General features: G+C 40.7%; 1 protein-coding gene across 1 annotated transcript in view; it reads left to right on the top strand.

Moving 5' to 3' along the window:
* The window catches only part of HIVEP2 (HIVEP zinc finger 2), a 203,613-nt gene that overhangs the window by 170,086 nt on the left and 14,389 nt on the right, over positions 1–19,138 (top strand). The window contains exons 3-6 of the mRNA XM_042987240.1: positions 1,292–1,386; positions 8,215–8,259; positions 9,020–14,570; positions 15,562–15,716. Coding sequence (XP_042843174.1) covers positions 9,402–14,570; positions 15,562–15,716 — 5,324 coding nt within the window. The 5' untranslated portion in view covers positions 1,292–1,386; positions 8,215–8,259; positions 9,020–9,401. The remainder of the gene's footprint in view (positions 1–1,291; positions 1,387–8,214; positions 8,260–9,019; positions 14,571–15,561; positions 15,717–19,138) is intronic.

Raw genomic sequence — 19,138 nt, 5'->3', positions numbered from 1 at the left:
TAAAGCAAACTACTTCCTTTAAGCACTTTGAATGCTCCCATGAAGTGGGACTCGGTTTAGGCACATTTTGCCGTGTCTTGAATCTGCAACCCTTCCTATGAGACAATAACTTGTCTGGAAGAAAAAGCAGTATTTTTAAAAATGAACAAATATACAATAACCATCTAAGGATAGTGTCACAATATTTTTATGTGGGCCTTGTGTACTGGGAGATAAACCCTCTTAAGATGGTTCATTGATTACTCTATTTGGAGCAAGTAGTTTGACTGAGTTTCCATGCATTTCTTTGGATCAGAGCTGGGTAAATATTAATTCTAAGTATGAGAAAGTCCCTTTCTTTATTTCTTGTTAAGTCTCAGGATTTTACTTTGGTTGGTTTTGGCTTCCTATTTCAGAAATTAATTTTAGCACAGAACATAACATTGCTGAAATAAACTATAGAGAAGAATTCGCTATGAGGTTATCTGAGACTTCATCCTGTGGAGTTTAGCAGCTGATGCACCAAAAGAAGTTTCCTGAGAATCTCAGCTTTAAGGCAGAACTGTGTCAGGCACTGTCATGGCATAATTTCTAGTTCCAATATGTTAAGTTATAACTCTACCATTATTTTCCTGATTGCCTCTACTTTTGTTGGTATAGACAATTCTTTTTTTTAAATTTTGTTCAATGTTTATTCATTTTTGAGAGAGAGAGAGAGACAGACAGCACAAGTGGGGTAGGGGAAGAGAGAGAGAGAGGGAGATGCAGAAACCGAAGCAGGTTCCAGGCTGTGAGCTGTCAGCACAGAGCCTGATGTAGGGCTTGAACTCAGGAGCCAGGAGATCATTATCTGAGCCAAAGTCAGACGCTTAACCAACAGAGCCACCCAGATGCCTCTTTAAATTTTTTTTTAATGTTATTTTGAGAGACAGAGCATGAGCAGGGGAGGAGCAGAGAGAAGGAGACACAGAATCCAAAGCAGGCTCCAGGCTCAGTCCACACAGAGTCCGACGCTGGGCTTGAACTCACGAACCGTGAGATCATGACCTGAGTCGAAGTCACGCGCTCAACTGACTGAGCCACCAGGCACCCCAGCAATTCTCTTTTAATACAAGTACTTGTTCAAAAGAGTTAAACTATGTTAAAAGAAAGGAAATTGTTTTCTTCGGGGAAAAAAAATGTCTTCTTGAGAGATCCACTTCCAAATTTTCCTTCCTCAAGGAAAGCAGTTTCTGTGAATGAAGAATAAGCATGCCTATTAAGTTGACTACAAGTGTTATCATTTAAAAAAATCTTCTTGTTCATCTTTTAGGTTTCCAGAAGTTATGCATGAGTTCCAGTGAGGAGAGTCGGCACCGTGGAAGACATAGATGGTTGTGATACAGTTTTTTGATATGTGGATAACAGGTTAATAACTAAAACTTCTTATTTTATTCCATTGTTTTTGCATTGAACTTGAAAGGCAATTTTGGCCTACTTTGTACCCATATGTAAACCAACTTTGTCATTAAATCTGGGAGGAAACAGTGTATACACGCCATTTAGAGAGAAAAGTGTTGTGAAGGTTTTGTCTTGTTTTCCAAACCAGTTTTAATTACAATTCTCTTAATTGAGATAGCTGCATTTAAGAGCATTTCTTTCTTGCAAAGTTTATTTTCATATTAAATTCTACTTAGGGAACCCTAATTACTCTGGCTGTGAAATGGGGAAAACAAAATCACGACTGTGAAAAAAAATTGCAAAAAAACTTTAGAACAAAATATTGAAAGTAGTGGGCTACAGTCAAAATAAGTTATAAATACCTTGACTAAATATGCAAACTATGCAAATATCTGCAATCATGCCCTCAGTGTAGCCAGTGTGGAAAAAATCTAGTTCAGTTTTCCATTAGGTTTTAAATATCAAATTGGATTTTAATGTATGTCAAGTTAGAGGGTGATCATCAAAATATTTTTACTTTTCTCCAAAAGTTCTCTGGATTGCTTGGCAGGGTTTTATATAATATACAGTACCCTGCTCATATTGACAACTTGCTTATTTTAGGGAGAACTAAGGTTGTTATGGGGATTTTTACTAATAAAAGAAGCATTTATAATGAATTTGGCTCTCAGGATGGTGCCTTTTTTTAATCATCCTGTGGAAATAAGTCTGTATTCAGCTGGACTCTGGCAATGGCCATGGCTTTTTTGTAGATCCTTCTTTCCCTTATCCAGTCCTGTGTGGTAGCGATTTGTGGGACCATCACTGTGCTCTGAGACACTTGTGTATTTCTTAAAATATTTGGTAATTGATCTCTGGCATTTTGAAAGCAAATAGATGGAAATGGTCTCTAAAATGTAATTCAGTAATCACTATTTGAAGATGTATATGTTTGTTTATAAGCATAATACCCCCCAATTCTCAAAACAGGGCCAAATAACCATTTTAATTTTTCTAAATGTTTTATTATTAAAATTTTAGAAGTAGAGAGGCCGTGTTTGTTACCAGTCATGTTATACCGTTATTATTTAGGATGTTATTATTTAATGCTCTCTTGACTTTTGCCACCACTCAAGTAATGATTAATTTCCTGAGGTAAAGCTTTTTTGTAAGATAGTGTTTTCCTAAGCAAAAGATCCCAGATTGACAACCGTGGATACTGTAAGCCTTTATTCATCTACAGAGCAAGCTTGCCTTCCTGCCAATCCCACCCAGCTGTTATCCTGAAGAGACCTCTGTTGAGGTCTATACGGGAGGCTGTTGCTGTGCCTTTGCTTTCAAGGCCTGTCTGAGGAAATTATTTAACTGGGTGCCAAATTTATTTGAGTGGGACTGTGAAGAGTAGCCAAAGGAGAGGGCACACTTTTAGAAAAATGGCAGCTTTTCCATGGAATAGCCACGCGGAGGATAATATCTTTTTCAACACTGTCCCCCTCTGAAAAATGTGCTTAAGCTGCCAGACAATGCCTGTCTTGACTGCCTCAAAGACTCCTATGGGCTGGGGCACTATCCACAGGAAACCCCAGAGTCATATCCTCCAACAAAATAGCTCACTCCTTTCGCAGCACTCAAAGACATTGGGAAAATTTTAAATGTGAATGTGAAATTGCGTTTGGAATATCTCTCCTTTGTTGGCAATGGGTGCCAAAAATGACTCTGCGTGGGTTTGGTTACCATAAAAAGAAATCTCACAGAATGAAATAACCGACTGGGTTTGTTTTTTTTTTGTTTTGTTTTTTGTTTTTTGTTTTCCATGGGAGGATTGCTCTAATATTACATTTTTAAACATATCAATCGATTGGGAAAACTGGAAATTTATACTTTTAACATATAGTTAGGGGATATGAAAAATGAAATGTATCTATGCGGTGATAAAGAAGTAATGTAGTATAATTAACCACGTTACTGTGGATTTTATAGCACCAAGTAGATCTATATTGGGAAAATGCAACTAAAGCTGCTGATTTTTGTATGAGGGTGCATTTGATGGGTTGTAATAAAATTACGAAACTAAAATAGCCCAAAGAAACTATTTCCCTATTACTTAGCATTTAAACAATAACATGCAAGCTTAGGCATTTGCCGTTGTTGGTAGACTTAGATTGCTCCGTAAAAGGATCACCCAACAAAAAAAGACGAATGTCTTTGTGACATCTTGGATTCAATTTTGAAAGCCTTAAGATTTTATTTTATTTTATTTATTTATTTTTTTTAAGCCTTAAGATTTTAAAAGTGAATTTCTTCTCCCTGATTGTAAGCTGAGGAAAGCAGTAAAGAGACTTTTGAACACCCCCAAGCCTGTTTGGTTTTAAAGAGACAAACATGCTATGCCCAGTAAAAGATCTAGGGTGAACCCAGTTTACACTGCAGATTTTTTTCCGTTTCCAAGATAAAGCAGGTGTGGACAAGAGATTAACGGGAAATGGCCACATTTTTTTTTTAATGGCTAAAGAATACGATCAGTATATTCCTCAAAAGACCCAGCACTCATGTTTTCTCTCTTCTGTTTTTCTCCATATGCCTCAGAAACTGCAAAAGGAAAGTGATTTTATGGATAGCAGTTAGTTGAAGCCTCTCCAAGGCTGGTGTTGAAGAGAAATACTATATTCTCAAACATGTTTAAAATCTGATGTAAAAGTTTCACGTGAAGTAGGAATAATTTCCAATTCCCTCGTGATATTCTTAAGCTTTTCACTGAAGCAAAAAGTTCAGAGGTCCAGCCCAGAGACCAGAGGGAGACCAGAGGGATCGATCCGCAGTACTGGGATCCTGGGACTTCTAGCTCAGACACAGACAGAGGAGCTTTTCCTGTTATGACCAGGAGGAGAAAGCGTGGCTCAAGCGATCATCCAGTTTCATGATAAAATGGTAGGACAGCTTAGGTAGGCTTGTCTTAGAAGTTTAAAAAGAAGTTTTCCTGACAGAAGCTATTTGCATAATTGAGTCAATGTATTTTTTTACTGGGATCAAAGTTTTGAACTTAAAAAATTGCCCAGATAATAAATGCTATTAGAATATAAGATGATCCTATGTGAATATCAGCAAAATTGAGTTTTTAAATAAAACAGTAGATTTGCCTTTTTCTGATTAGGCTCTTTTTCTGAAATTTAAATCCCACAGTTAACTAAATGTCCTAGATGATTTTTGTTCTGGCCATTAAATATCAGCTTTTAAATCTTACGTATGTAACTTTTCTTCATCTTTTGGTCCATTCTTTTTAAAAAAAATTTTTTTTTAATGTTTATTCATTTTTGAGGGAGAGAGACAGAGACAGAGTATGAGTGGGGGAGGGGCAGAGAGAGAGGGAGACACAGAATCTGAATCAGGCTCCAGGCTCTGAGCTGTCAGCACAGAGACTGGCACGGGGCTTGAACCCACGAACCACGAGATCATGAGCTGGAGTCGGACGCTTAACCGACTGAGCCACCCAGGCACCTCTCTTCTGGTCCATTCTTTAACAGCAAAATGTTATTGCCTTTGTAAGAATCTAGTTTGGTGCATCTCTTTTTTTAAGGATATGTTCTTAGTGAATAAGAATTGTACATATGTTGTTTAGGGTGTAATGGTTATAATTTATTATTATAAACCGCAGAAATTAAATCTGCCTGATTTACAAAGATATTACCTCATTGCTAAATGAAAACATTATAATCTATTTAATTACTAAATATATTATTCCAGTCTTGTTTTTCACAAAATTTTATGTAATTATTTAACTTAAAGTTAGTGGTTTAAGCAAAATTATATATTCTGTGTAAACCAATGAATGGGAAGTGAACATAGGCCTCATTTTCACTTGTCAGGTTCTTACTTTCTTAAAATGTAATGCTTTCTAAGGAACAAAATAAAACAATTGTTTGTCATGATAGTTTATCATGTTCTAACAAGGAGTTGTCCTTACAATACAGTTCTTAATATTTTAATATAAGTACTTATGTTAATACTTTAATATAAGATTGTGTACCTTATTTAAATTATGGATTTGTGTGATTTCTAGGAAGTGGCATTTAAAAAGAATTTTTTTTTAATGTTTATTTCTGAGACAGAGAGACAGAGCATGAGTGGGGGATGGGCAGAGAGAGAGGGACACGGAATCCGAAGCAGGCTCCAGGCTCTGAGCTGTCAGCACAGAGCCTGACGCGGGGTATGAACTCACAGACCACAAGATCATGACCTGAGCCGAAGTCGGAAGCTCAACCGACTGAGCCACCCAGGCGCCCCAAGGAAGTGGCATTTTTGAGGCCACTTTCTATACTCCAGCCATGCAGAACTCATATATTCTCCCAGGACCATGAAAAATTTAAGCATGGGAAATATTGAAGTCAAGTGACAATATTTAGGAGAAAGTATTGTTGAAGATGCAGTATTTTAAGTTATGATAAACTGACTGACAGAAGTGGATGGGAGAAGTGAGACCTTATAGGCTTGGGGGTGAGCCAAAGCTGGGTTTCATTCTGGTTCTGAACCATCAACCTCCCTTAGGATCATACTCTACTGTAAAACAGGTATAATACATACTGCATAGGGTAGTCATGAAGATCAAATTAGTTAACATATATGAAGCTATGTACCAGGCACAATATAGTAAGTACACAATAAACAACAAGCATTATCATTGTTATTCCTAACAATGGATCTGCAATCACAGGTCAACACCGTGGCAAAATATGAAAAACAACTTAGAAATTATTCAGTTCAGGGACTCCTGGGGGGCTCAGTCGGTTAAGCGTCCACTTTGGCTCAGGTCATGATCTCATGGTTTGTGGGTTCGAGCCCCACATCAGGCTCTGTGCTGACAGCTTGGACCCTGGTTCCTGCTTCAGATTCTGTCTCCCTGTCTCTCTGCCCCTCCCCCACTTGTGTGCACAAGCGCTCTCTCTCTCTCTCTTTTAAAAAAAGATTTAAAAAAAAAGAAAAAGAAATATTCAGTTCAAGCTCTGACTCCTAGTTAAGGAAAGATGCAAAATATTCCTGTCTTGAATTGAAAATACACTTTACTCCCATTTTAGAGGGTGCTATTCACCTTTACAAGTCTGACAGCAGTTGTGTCTACATGAACCTTAAATATTTAGTTAATTAAACAAAAATTCAGTCAATTTGGGTTTGACACTGCACATTCTTCTTGTTAGCATGCTTGCTGTAACTGACCAAAGTTAATTTGCATTACACTATTATAAGGGCCTCACTTCTCATTCAGCTTTTGTCTTTTTTTTTTAAGTTTATTTATATATTTTGAGACAGTGAGCACGTGCCTGAGTGGGGGAGGGGCAGGGAGAGAGGGAGAGAGATAGAATCTCAAACAGGCTCAGGTGACAGCAGGAAGTCCTACATGGCAGTTTCATCTCACAAACCATGAGATCATGACCTGAGCCGAAATTAAGAGTCAGACCCTTAACTGAGCCACTCAGGCGCCCCTCGGTTTTTTTCTTATTACCTATAAAGGGATGCATAGGAAGATCACTGTGCAGGGAAAATCCAATCCAATAGTAAAATTTGCCAGCAAACCGAAGTTAATGCTTGTTGTTTAGTTTTTTCAGCTACTGCATTATAAATTTGTGGCTCTTAGCAGAAGGAACTTTTGATGTCTTGCTACAAATATATGGGGGCTGCTGATTTCTCACCCAAAAGTCTTTTCATTCCCGTGGGAATTGCCATGTTCTTTCCCTTTCCTAAGTGCACCTGCCATCACCACCATCACAGCAGCAGTCTGTCTTAGGGGGCAAATTGGACATAGAAGTTAGGCCGGTACAGAAAGAAAAATCACCAAAAGTCATATGGTGAAAAGTAGAAATGTCTTTCCTGCCCCTTCTTTTGACTCCCTGATTCTACTTCTGCAATTTAATTTAACTGGAGTTAAAAGCTGTTCGGCATCCCTGCAGAAATGCTCTGTTTATCACCTGTTTCTCTTTTACACACATGGGATTATTAAATGCAATGAGTTTTTTTTGGTTTTTGGTGGGGGGTGGTGGGGTTTTGTTTTTTGTTTTTTTGCTTTTCAACATCCAATATTACTATCTTCTGGATGAGTTTCTATATCAGCACGTACTGTTGTGCTTTATCTTTTTAAATGGCTGAGTTTTATGATGGAGTCATAACTTACTTAGGCAGTCCTTGTACACATATCTTTGTGCACTTGTGCAGGTACATCTGTAACGATAAATTTGCAGCAATGGAATTTCCGGGCCAAAGGGTATGTGCTTTCTTACTTTGATAAGCACCTTCACGTTGCCTCTCAAGGAAACATCTCAACTTTCATCATAGGTGACACAGTTGAGCACTGAAGTACTCAGAATCCTCTGGCCATTTGCTTATGGAAGATGAGTATTCAGTTAAGATCTAATTGTTTCCAAGTTGTCAAGTTTCCCTGCGCTATTCACAGCCATCCGGAGGACTCCTTTATTTGTTGTGATGTAAATTTAAATGTGCAAACCTATACGTTCAATAAAAACCCTACTATTCTCAACTTTTTAATATCTAAGGGATCAGAACCAGGCTAATTGCGTCAAAAAAAATGATGTTTTGATATAATAATCTTATATATTAGAAAATATTACTCTAAAGCTTTTATAATTTTTTCTGTTTTTGGACACATTACTGCTGTAGTGTAGTGTATTCAAAGCAGTCACTTATTAATCTTCTCTTAGGGTACATAGCATTGTGAGCTCTATATATATGAACTTTAATTTGACATCTATGTACAGCTGTGTTGTGGTTTAATGAAACAGTTTTTCCTAACTGCCTTTATTTTCTACCCAGGAAGCATCAAGACAATCATGTCCATGAGAATGCTAAACCATTCAGGTAGTCATTACATTTTTAAACTGTCCAAAAATATGTTTTGTTTTTTTATATTATGAAGGCTTTATAATAGTTTATTTGGATTCACTTTACCACCTTTGCCAAAGTTCTGGGACAATCTTTGATTCTTATGGCTTTAGTCTAGCTCTCCTAATCACTGCTTTAAAATATACCTGTATTGTATGTTAATATAAATATGGATGTATGTAAAATATATTCTATATTTAAATATTAAATATATATGTAATATACTTAATATAATATTTAAAAATATTTACTATTTACATATATTTTATATGTATGTTTTATTTTGCATATAAAATATATTTATACCTATATGTATATTTGTCTATAAAATATGTCCATATAGAGAAATCTGTAGTACACTTCAGCAGGCACGTCATACAACTTGGTCGGAAATAGCTCTAAATTTATTTTAATGAAGGCTTTTAAAAAGTTTATGATTTTATAAATAATATCTATCAAAAGCTTTCTTTTAAATACTTTTCTAACCAAAATTAAGGAGTATTTAAAAGGATGACCAAAATTAGAGCATTGAAGAAATCTAGCTTATGACTTAATGCCATGTTTGACATTAATATCCTTTAATTGTGGAACTAATGTAACAGCTATAAAAAGTATCTTTGGAGCATAAAAAAATCATTTTCAATTTATCCAGGGTCAGGCTGGCTATTTAGGATTGGTTTTGGTTTCTAACTTGATAACTGTTATGATAATCTCTTTGTGTTTCTTTTTCTTTCAGATCGTTTTATCTTAGTGAAACTGGCAATTGAACTTTGCTCTAGTTGATGGGCAAAACTGCTCCCAGACTATTCATCCCAATTTCATGCTAGTTGAAAATCTTCAAATGCCATAAGGAATCTTCATAGATTTGCACTTAGCTTTTGGATGGACATTTCTACAATGGAGAGAACTGTGTTATAGCCCTGGTCCAAGGCCGTTACCATCTCATGCTCATAAGACTACGGGGTGGGTGTGGCAGGTTCAAAGAGAAGGAGCACTCGGCCAGTTTGCAGACACCCTGGACCATGGAAGCTAACAAGCTTTGAAAAGCACAGCTTTGAAGACACTCCATGAGTCTGCATGGCTTTCAAGTGAACTAGCACTTAAGACCTTGTAACAAAATGGACACTGGGGACACAGCTCTAGGACAAAAAGCTACCTCAAGGTCTGGAGAAACTGATACAGCATCAGGTAGATGGAGACAGGAACAATCAGCTGTTATTAAGATGAGCACTTTTGGCAGTCAAGAAGGACAGCGGCAACCACAAATAGATCCTGAGCAAATCGGAGACACAGCGTCCGCACAACTCTTTGGTTCTGGGAAACTGGCCTCACCTAGCGACGTGGCACAGCATGTCACAGAGAAGCAATACCCACCGCCTCGTCCGAGCCCTTACTCATGCCAACATTCACTCTCTTTCCCTCAGCACTCATTGCCACAGGGGGTCATGCACAGCAGCAAGCCACATCAGAGCCTCGAAGGCCCTCCGTGGCTTTTCCCTGGCCCTTTGCCGTCCGTTGCCTCCGAGGACTTATTTTCTTTTCCTATACATGGCCACAGTGGTGGTTACCCCAGAAAAAAGATTTCAAGCCTGAACCCTGCTTATAGCCAATACTCTCAGAAAAGTATCGAACAGTCCGAAGATGCTCACAAGAAAGAGCACAAACCCAAAAAGCCCGGCAAATACATTTGCCCCTACTGCAGCAGGGCGTGTGCCAAACCAAGCGTACTGAAAAAACACATCAGGTCCCATACTGGGGAGCGGCCATATCCATGTATACCTTGTGGTTTCTCTTTCAAGACAAAGAGCAATTTGTATAAGCACAGGAAGTCACATGCCCATGCAATTAAGGCAGGATTAGTCCCTTTCACAGAGTCAGCTGTATCTAAATTGGACCTAGAGGCTGGTTTTATTGACGTAGAAGCAGAAATACATTCAGACGGTGAGCAGAGTACAGACACGGACGAGGAGAGCTCTTTATTTGTTGAGGCTTCTGAGAAAATGAGTCCCGGCCCACCAATCCCGTTGGATATTGCCAGCCGAGGTGGCTATCATGGATCACTGGAAGAATCACTGGGAGGTCCGATGAAAGTTCCGATTTTGATTATCCCCAAAAGTGGGATCCCTTTACCTAACGAAAGCTCTCAGTATGTAGGTTCTGATATGCTACCGAATCCGTCACTAAATACTAAGCCTGATGATTCTCACACAGTTAAACAGAAACTTGCACTAAGACTGTCAGAGAAAAAAGGACAAGATTCTGAGCCATCTCTCAACCTTCTGAGCCCGCACAGTAAAGGAAGCACTGACTCCGGTTACTTCTCTCGCTCAGAAAGTGCGGAGCAGCAAATAAGCCCTCCAAACACAAATGCAAAGTCTTATGAAGAAATCATCTTTGGAAAATACTGTCGGCTTAGTCCCAGAAATACACTCAGTGTTACGACCGCAAGTCAGGAGCGTGCCACAATGGGTAGGAAGGGCATGATGGAATCATTACCTCACGTAAACACCAGGTTAGATGTCAAGATGTTTGAAGATCCTGCATCACAGCTGATCCCAAGCAAGGGAGAGATCGACCCCAGTCAAGCAAGCATGCTGAAATCCACGAAATTCAACAGTGAATCCAGACAATCCCAGACTATTCCGTCATCCATCAGGAACGAAGGGAAGCTTTTTCCTGCAAATTTCCAAGGCAGCAGCCCAATTCTCTTAGAAGCTCCTGTGGACTCTTCACCCCTTATTAGAAGCAACTCGATGCCAACTTCTTCAGCAACTAATCTTAGCATTCCTCCTTCTTTGAGAGGAAGTCACTCATTTGATGAAAGGATGAGTGGCTCCGATGATGTGTTCTATCCGGGAACGGTGGGGATACCCCCTCAGCGCATGTTAAGGAGACAGGCTGCATTTGAGCTGCCCTCAGTACAGGAGGGGCACATGGAGGCAGAACACCATGGCAGGATGTCCAAGAGTGTCACAGGCTTATCCTTGAAGGAAAAGAAACTGATTTCTGGGGACCGCATGGGGTATGACTATGATGTCTGCCGGAAACCCTACAAGAAGTGGGAAGACTCCGAAACACCAAAGCCAAGCTACAGGGACATTTCCTGCCTAAGCTCTTTAAAACACGGGGGTGAGTATTTCATGGATCCCTCGGTGCCATTGCAGGGAGTGCCAACCATGTTTGGAACTACTTGTGAAAATAGAAAACGCCGGAAAGAGAAGAGCGTGGGAGATGAGGAGGACACCCCCATGATCTGCAGCAGCATCGTGAGCGCACCCATGGGCATAATGAGTTCGGATTACGACCCCAAACTGCCGATGCAGGAAGGCGTAAGAGGTGGATTTGTCATGGCGGGACATGAGAACCCTTCCCACGGTCACTCGGAGCGCTTTGACCCGTGTCGACCTCAACTCCAATCTGGAAGTCCATCTCTTGGGTCCGAGGAGTTGCCCTCAGCCACCGATGCAGATAAGATTTCAGACCTGGCGGGCAGGAAACCTCCTGGAAATGTGATTTCTGTTATTCAGCACACAAACTCGCTGAGCCGCCCCAACTCATTTGAAAGGTCTGAGTCAGCTGAACTGATGGCTAGCGCACAGGACAAGGCCTCTTCACCTTCCGAGACCGGTGACAGCGAGGTTTCAGAAGCCCCGGTGAGTCCAGAGTGGGCTCCACCTGTGGACGGTGCTGACAGCGGGGGGAAGCCGTCCCCTTCCCAGCAGGCCCAGCAGCAGCCCTACCACGCGCAGCCTAGGCTGGTTCGCCAGCACAACATTCAGGTTCCCGAGATTCGAGTGACGGAGGAGCCTGATAAACCAGAGAAGGAGAAAGACGCCCAGAGTAAAGAGCCGGAAAAGCCCGTGGAGGAATTTCAGTGGCCCCAGAGAAGTGAGACCCTTTCCCAGCTCCCAGCTGAGAAGTTGCCACCCAAAAAGAAGCGTTTGCGACTTGCAGACATGGAGCACTCTTCAGGGGAATCCAGCTTTGAATCCACAGGCACGGGCCTCTCCCGCAGCCCCAGTCAGGAAAGCAACTTGTCCCACAGCTCCAGTTTTTCAATGTCTTTCGAAAGAGAGGATGCCATTAAGCTCCCCGCACCTCCTAAGCCAGACGAGTTTGGGAAGCACTCAGAGTTTCTGACCGTCCCTGCCGGGTCGTACTCCTTGTCCGTCCCGGGCCACCACCACCAAAAAGAGATGCGGCGCTGCTCGTCCGAGCAGATGCCTTGCCCTCACCCAACGGAAGTTCCGGAAATCCGGAGCAAATCATTTGATTACGGGAATCTGTCCCACGCGCCGGCGGCAGGGGCATCGGCCGCCACGTTATCCCCATCGCGGGAGAGGAAGAAATGCTTTCTGGTGCGGCAGGCTTCCTTCAGTGGCTCTCCGGAGATCGCCCAGGGGGAGGCTGGTGCAGATCTGGGTGTAAAGCAGGAGCACATGGAGCACCTGCACGCGGGCCTGAGGGCCGCGTGGCACCCTGCCCCCGCCTCCGTGCTGCCTCCCCTCCAGGCAGAGGACCCTGGGAAGCAGATTGTGGGTCCTTGTGCCCAGCTGAGCTCAGGTCAGCTCCACCTGGCCCAGCAACAGATCATGCACATGGACGGTCAGGAATCCCTGAGAAATCCCCTGATACAACCGACATCCTATATTGCAAGCAAGCACTTGTCTGAACAGCCACATTTATTTGCACATCAAGAGACTATTCCGTTTTCTCCAATCCAGAATGCCTTGTTTCAGTTTCAGTATCCTACCGTCTGTATGGTTCATTTACCAGCTCAGCAGCCTCCCTGGTGGCAGGCACATTTCCCACATCCCCTTGTGCAACACCCTCAGAAGAGCTACGGCAAGCCTTCTTTCCAGGCAGAAATCCATCCTAGCTGTCCCTTAGAGCATGTTGCAGAGCACATTGGAAAGAAATCTGCTGAGCACGCACACCCGAAAGAGCAAACCTACCCGTGTTATTCAGGAACATCAGGGCTACACTCAAAGAACATTCTCCCGAAGTTCCCGTCAGACCAGAGCACCAAGTCACCTGATACTCCCTCTGAACAGGTTCTTCAAGAAGATTTTGCCTCTGCAAACGCTGGGCCTTTACAGTCCTTACCGGGAACAGTGGTTCCTGTTAGGATCCAGACCCATGTCCCGTCCTACGGGAGTGTCATGTACACGAGCATTTCTCAGATACTTGGGCAGAACAGTCCTGCAATTGTCATATGCAAAGTGGATGAGAATACTACCCAAAGAACACTGGTGACCAACGCGGCCATGCAAGGGATCGGATTCAACATTGCCCAGGTGTTGGGGCAGCACGCAGGCTTAGAAAAATACCCCATTTGGAAAGTACCTCAGACCTTACCCCTTGGCTTAGAATCCTCAATCCCCTTATGTTTACCTTCCACCTCGGACAGCGTGGCCACCCTGGGGGGTAGCAAGCGTATGCTTTCTCCAGCCAGCAGCTTGGAGCTCTTCATGGAAACGAAGCAGCAGAAAAGGGTCAAGGAAGAAAAGATGTATGGACAGATTGTTGAGGAGCTCAGTGCTGTGGAGCTAACCAGCTCAGACATCAAGAAGGATCTGTCCCGCCCACAGAAACCCCAGCTGGTTCGACAAGGTTGTGCTTCTGAGCCAAAGGATGGCTTGCAGTCCGGGTCATCTTCCTTCTCTTCACTGCCCCCTTCCTCATCTCAAGACCATCCGTCTGCCAGCCTGTCCATGAGGGAGCCGTTCCCGCCCAACTCCAGGGCACCTCCTCTAGGCCAGAAGTCCAGCGGGCCTTCTGAAAGCAGAGAGTCCTCAGATGAATTAGATATTGATGAGACGGCATCTGATATGAGCATGAGCCCACAGAGTTCCTCATTGCCCCCCGGAGACGGTCAGCTTGAAGAGCATGGAAGGGGCCAGAAGCTGCCTGTCAGCATGCTGGTGCACATGGCCTCTGGCCCAAGCAGGAAGATGGCAAACTCAACTCTTCTTTTCACGGACGTGGCAGATTTCCAGCAGATTCTTCAGTTCCCCAGTCTGCGGACAACAACTACTGTGAGTTGGTGCTTCTTGAATTATACAAAACCCAATTACGTACAACAGGCCACCTTCAAATCCTCAGTTTATGCTTCATGGTGCATTAGTTCCTGTAACCCAAACCCATCAGGATTGAACACCAAGACCACTCTGGCTCTTCTGAGGTCCAAGCAAAAAATCACTGCAGAAATTTATACTCTGGCTGCTATGCACAGACCTGGAACTGGCAAGCTTACGTCATCAAGTGCATGGAAGCAGTTTGCTCAGGTAATGAATACCATTTCTAAAAGCACCGTAGTGTGGATTTGATTGCTGAGCAGAATACATGGTGAAGGACAGAAGGTCTAAAACATACAAGGGAAATGAAGGTCAGAGCTGAGGGAACCCTCTGTGACACTGATCTCCCTTTCTCAGTAAGAGAAAAAGCCAGTGGCCAGGCGTGCACTATGTTTTGGGAGAGTCCCTCTTTCGGCCAGCCGCCATGGAATTCTACTACTGGAATCGATTCCTTTGGGTTCTTCTCTCTTCTGGCCTGTGTTAGTGACCTAGCCGGTCATATTCTCTTTTGATATGAAGGATTCAGGGGATTGTGAAATGTGGACATAGGACATAGAACATTGTGAATGTAGGAATGGACACTGAGTGGAAAGATCAGGAAGGAGGCGGATGGGTGTCAGAACTGAGCTTTGCACACTTCAGAGGGCTTATTTCCAGTGACAGTACTTTTTACTAAAATTTATTGTCTCTAGTTTTCCCTCAAAACTCATTTTTTTCCAAGTGATTATCTGGTTTGTTCCTAGATGAACAATTAATACCTTACATGTCAAATTGCAAAAATACTAATAGGGGCACTTTGGAATTTTTCCTAAATTATTAATGAAGCAAATAGAGGATTTAAAAATAGTTTTTACTTAATTCAGTTACCATTTCCCTTCAGTTTTTGAAAATATTTCCTTAATTGATAGTGTTTTGTTACTTCAGAATATAGAACATGTTTTCTGTTTTTATTAGTGTTGCATAGATTAAGTGCCAACAGAGGAATATTCTTTTTTTTTTTTTTAAACAAAATGTTGAATAATTCTGTAGAAACTGTATTTCTCTGATTTTATCCTTAGTGTCCCTTGTTTTATGTAGCCAGGCCATGGCCTTTTAACATGGAATTTAGGCTAATTTTCAGAGGTCAGAGGAGAGCGGGTATGTGGGCTGCTCCTGTGTCTTAGAGAAAGCGTATGAAATGATTCTCTCTTTTTTCCTACAGGTGAAACCTGATGCATCCTTTTTATTTGGCAGCAAACTAGAAAGGAAACTAGTTGGAAATATCTTAAAGGAAAGAGGGAAGGGAGATATTCATGGAGATAAAGATATTGGATCCAAACAAACGGAGCCAATCCGAATTAAAATCTTTGAAGGAGGGTAAGGAAATATGTGCATGTGTAAAATATTCAGTTATAAGTCAGAGCAAATGGTCACGAATGTATGCACGGGAAAAAATAGTACCTACTCTGGTTGGGTATAAGGCGGATTCCTTCTCTATTCACATTTCTGAAGTCTGGCTGGCAACAGATAATGAGTTCATGCACTTGCTTTCAATGCTTACTTTCAATGAAAATGTCCCCGTTATATATGGTTTGAACTTCTGCTTCAAATTTCCACGCCTCTCACGCAGTATGAAATTGACTATATTTGTGGCTTCATGATGTCGTCAACTTTGTTCATGCTTTAATATTATTCTCGTGGGCATTTTGGTATTATTAATGGATATTTTTATTCTGTGCTAACACAAATGCAATCTTGCACATTCATGTATAATCCTAGGAACTAGTTAATTTGATTGTTCATTTAATTGCTTTTACCAGATATTATTGGGATTTCATCATTTCCATTAGTGTCCTGTTTCTGTTCCAGGATCCAAGCCGGGGTACCACATTGCATTGAGTTGTCATGTTTTCTCTGTCTCTTCTGATTTGTGGCAGTTTCTTTTTCTTTGGGAGTTTCCTTTTCTTTTCATTTTATTTTAGAGAGAGAGAGAGAGTGTGTGTGTGTGAGAGAACAGGGGAAAAGGGCAGAAGGAGATGAAGAGAGAATATTAAGCAGCCTCCACACTCAGCATGGGGAGCAGTGCGGGGCTTGATCCCACGATAGCAGGATCATGACCTTAGCCGAAATCAAGAGTAGGATGCTCAACCGACTGAGCCACTCAGGTGCCCCTGGGAATTTCTTTTTAAGTGTTGAATCCTGAGTTGTAGAAATACAAGTAATAAGGCTCAATGACTTTGATATCTGTACAGTAAAGAAAAATTACTCATATGTGTAATGTCTAGTTTTAGATTTCATTAGAATTGTATCAGGCTCCTCGGTCACATGGGAGAAAAATCTCAGACTTATGCTATTAAAATTTAAAAACTTTAAAGCATACTAATCACATTAGGGTGATTATGTTGTAACTAGCCTTATCTCTGCAATAGATCTATAATTTACATGTTTCCATGAGCACGAATTGATTCCAGTTATAGCTGGAAGACCGAATAATGTTATCTATTTAATTATAAAATGTTGACCGTTTAGTGATATGAAATATCTATTTCCCACGTAGATTTACCAGTTTGGAGATGAATTATTAAAATTGCTTTCCTCTTGGTTTCGGCCCCTTTGGATGTCAAGTATTTTCACCACTAAATCCACAATTGTATGGAGTCTTAAAGTTGGTCTTGATATTTTTTTGACATCCCTCATCTTTTAACACAAATGAAAACAAAATAGATGTTATCTTTCCTCAGAAACTGAGGTGTCCTTGTGAATGAATCCACACCCTCATGTTCAGTAGTCTTCCTAGTAGTGCACTCGTACTAGATGAGCAATACTTTATATTTGCTTTGGGGAACCCATCTCTCCTAATGAAGGACACAAGTGAAAGAGCGTATATGAACATATTATTGCTGTGGTTTGATGATCCACAAGGACGGTGCCCATATATCATTTCTTCCCCCTTTCATTTCCCTGTGGTATGGGCTACATCACAGTCATTTCTTAATCTGTGACCCGACTTCTGCCTGGTGGTGACCAGGTGTTCATTCCAAGCAGTGTGCTACTGCCTCTTAGTTTGGTGATTGCAAAGTGATAACTTGAAAAAAGAAGTATAACTGACCACATTTTTAAGTGTATATGTTCTTTATATTACCCAATTCCTAGGTTTAAACATACCTTTTGGGGTTTTTTCAAAATACGTTAATTCTTGTATTAAGTAGAATCTAAGGTCTGTAGACCTGTTGCACGGTAGATATTTTATTTTTACAGATTTTTCAAATATATAGTTTCATTTTGTACTGAATTTGACTGTCTACAAGTAGGTCAGCTAAGACATTAAAAATAAAATGATTAAAGCCCCTGGGTGGCTCAGTCAGTTAAGCGTCCAACTCTTGATCTCAGCTCAGATCTTGATCTCAGGGTGGTGAGTTCAGGCCCCCATGTTGGCCTCTGCACTGGATGTGAAGCTTATTTGAAGAAAATAAAATAACATTATATTACTTGAAGATAAAATGCATTTCCCATCAACCATGATGATGGGCTACACTAAGCTTAAGGTATCCTTCTGTGAAGAAAACTAGCTTTCTATAAATTTATTTGTTTTATTCTGTATTTCTTTGGTAATTTTATCTATTTAGGGACAGAGAATAGTGAAATTAAACGGTGAAAGATCTTTTGCATCTTGAGGTTCTTTTCTACTTTGTTACAGAAGACAACGTAAAATGAAACTTAAAGTTCAAGAAAGTTTTGAAGAACAAGTTGAGGTGGGAAGTTCCTTGTGACAGGGGAAAGATTTAATGAAAAAACATACAGAATTGACTATTCATATTTTTGATACTACTTAATTCCCACCTGGATTAGTAGTGACCAAAAAGTAAATAATGTTAACATTGAATAGCATCCATAAAAGAGTTAATATTTAAATATGTGGGTGGATTTTCTCTCTTAAAAATCCTTCGCTGGATTGGACGAATGAAGTTGAATTTTCATTTCTGAAAATACAGAAGTGTGCAATGCTCCTAGAATGTAAAAACAAACAAACAAACAAAAAACCCTATAAATCTAGTGCCTTTAAGTAAATCCACAGTGAATTAGGGCATTTTATATGTCAGTTTACATTTTGGAATTATAAAATGAGCCCCTTGAAAAGAATATCTTTCCAAGAATGACATCAGACCCATAATTCTAGCCTCACTTTGATTTAAAAGATAATGATATTCACTGAATTATTCAGTAGAATGTTACTGTACTCTATGATTGATCCTGTTCCATTGTAATCTGAACAAAATATGATAGTTGAGCCCTGGGTAGGTTTCTTCCATGGATTATCACAGTGAATACCTAAGATTTTGTTTATCTAATTGATTTGACTAAACTAGCTGACCTCAGACATCCTTTCAAACCTCTCTATTAAATTCTTCTGCAAACAAATGCAAATTTGGTTGAAAAATAGAATCTCTAGTTTTTATTATGTAACATAACAGTACCTACCAGAAGCTACTTGAAATTTGGACTCCACTTTAGTGCAAATTCATGGTCCTTGGGAAAGAGCGGATCAAATCTGTAGACAACAGTTGGTGAGCTCAGCTCAGCCCGTGTAAGCTAGAAATTTGGGAGGCACTCTCATGCCAGGATTGTAAAAATAGAGCAAAAACTTGCAATGAAGAATTCTATTATCGGTTTTACTTATTTTAGCATATTTACAGGCATGTGTGTGTGTGTCTGTTCTGCTTGCACGTCTTAGACGATGTAATGTTAACGGATGATATATGATGATTTGAATATGTTGGTATAACTTTTTGGATATTTCT

Source organism: Panthera tigris, chromosome B2, assembly GCF_018350195.1.
Source record: "Panthera tigris isolate Pti1 chromosome B2, P.tigris_Pti1_mat1.1, whole genome shotgun sequence".
NCBI classification, from domain to species: Eukaryota; Metazoa; Chordata; class Mammalia; order Carnivora; family Felidae; genus Panthera; species Panthera tigris.
Note: the sequence above shows the minus strand (reverse complement) of the source record. Positions and strands in the feature narration are given on the sequence as shown.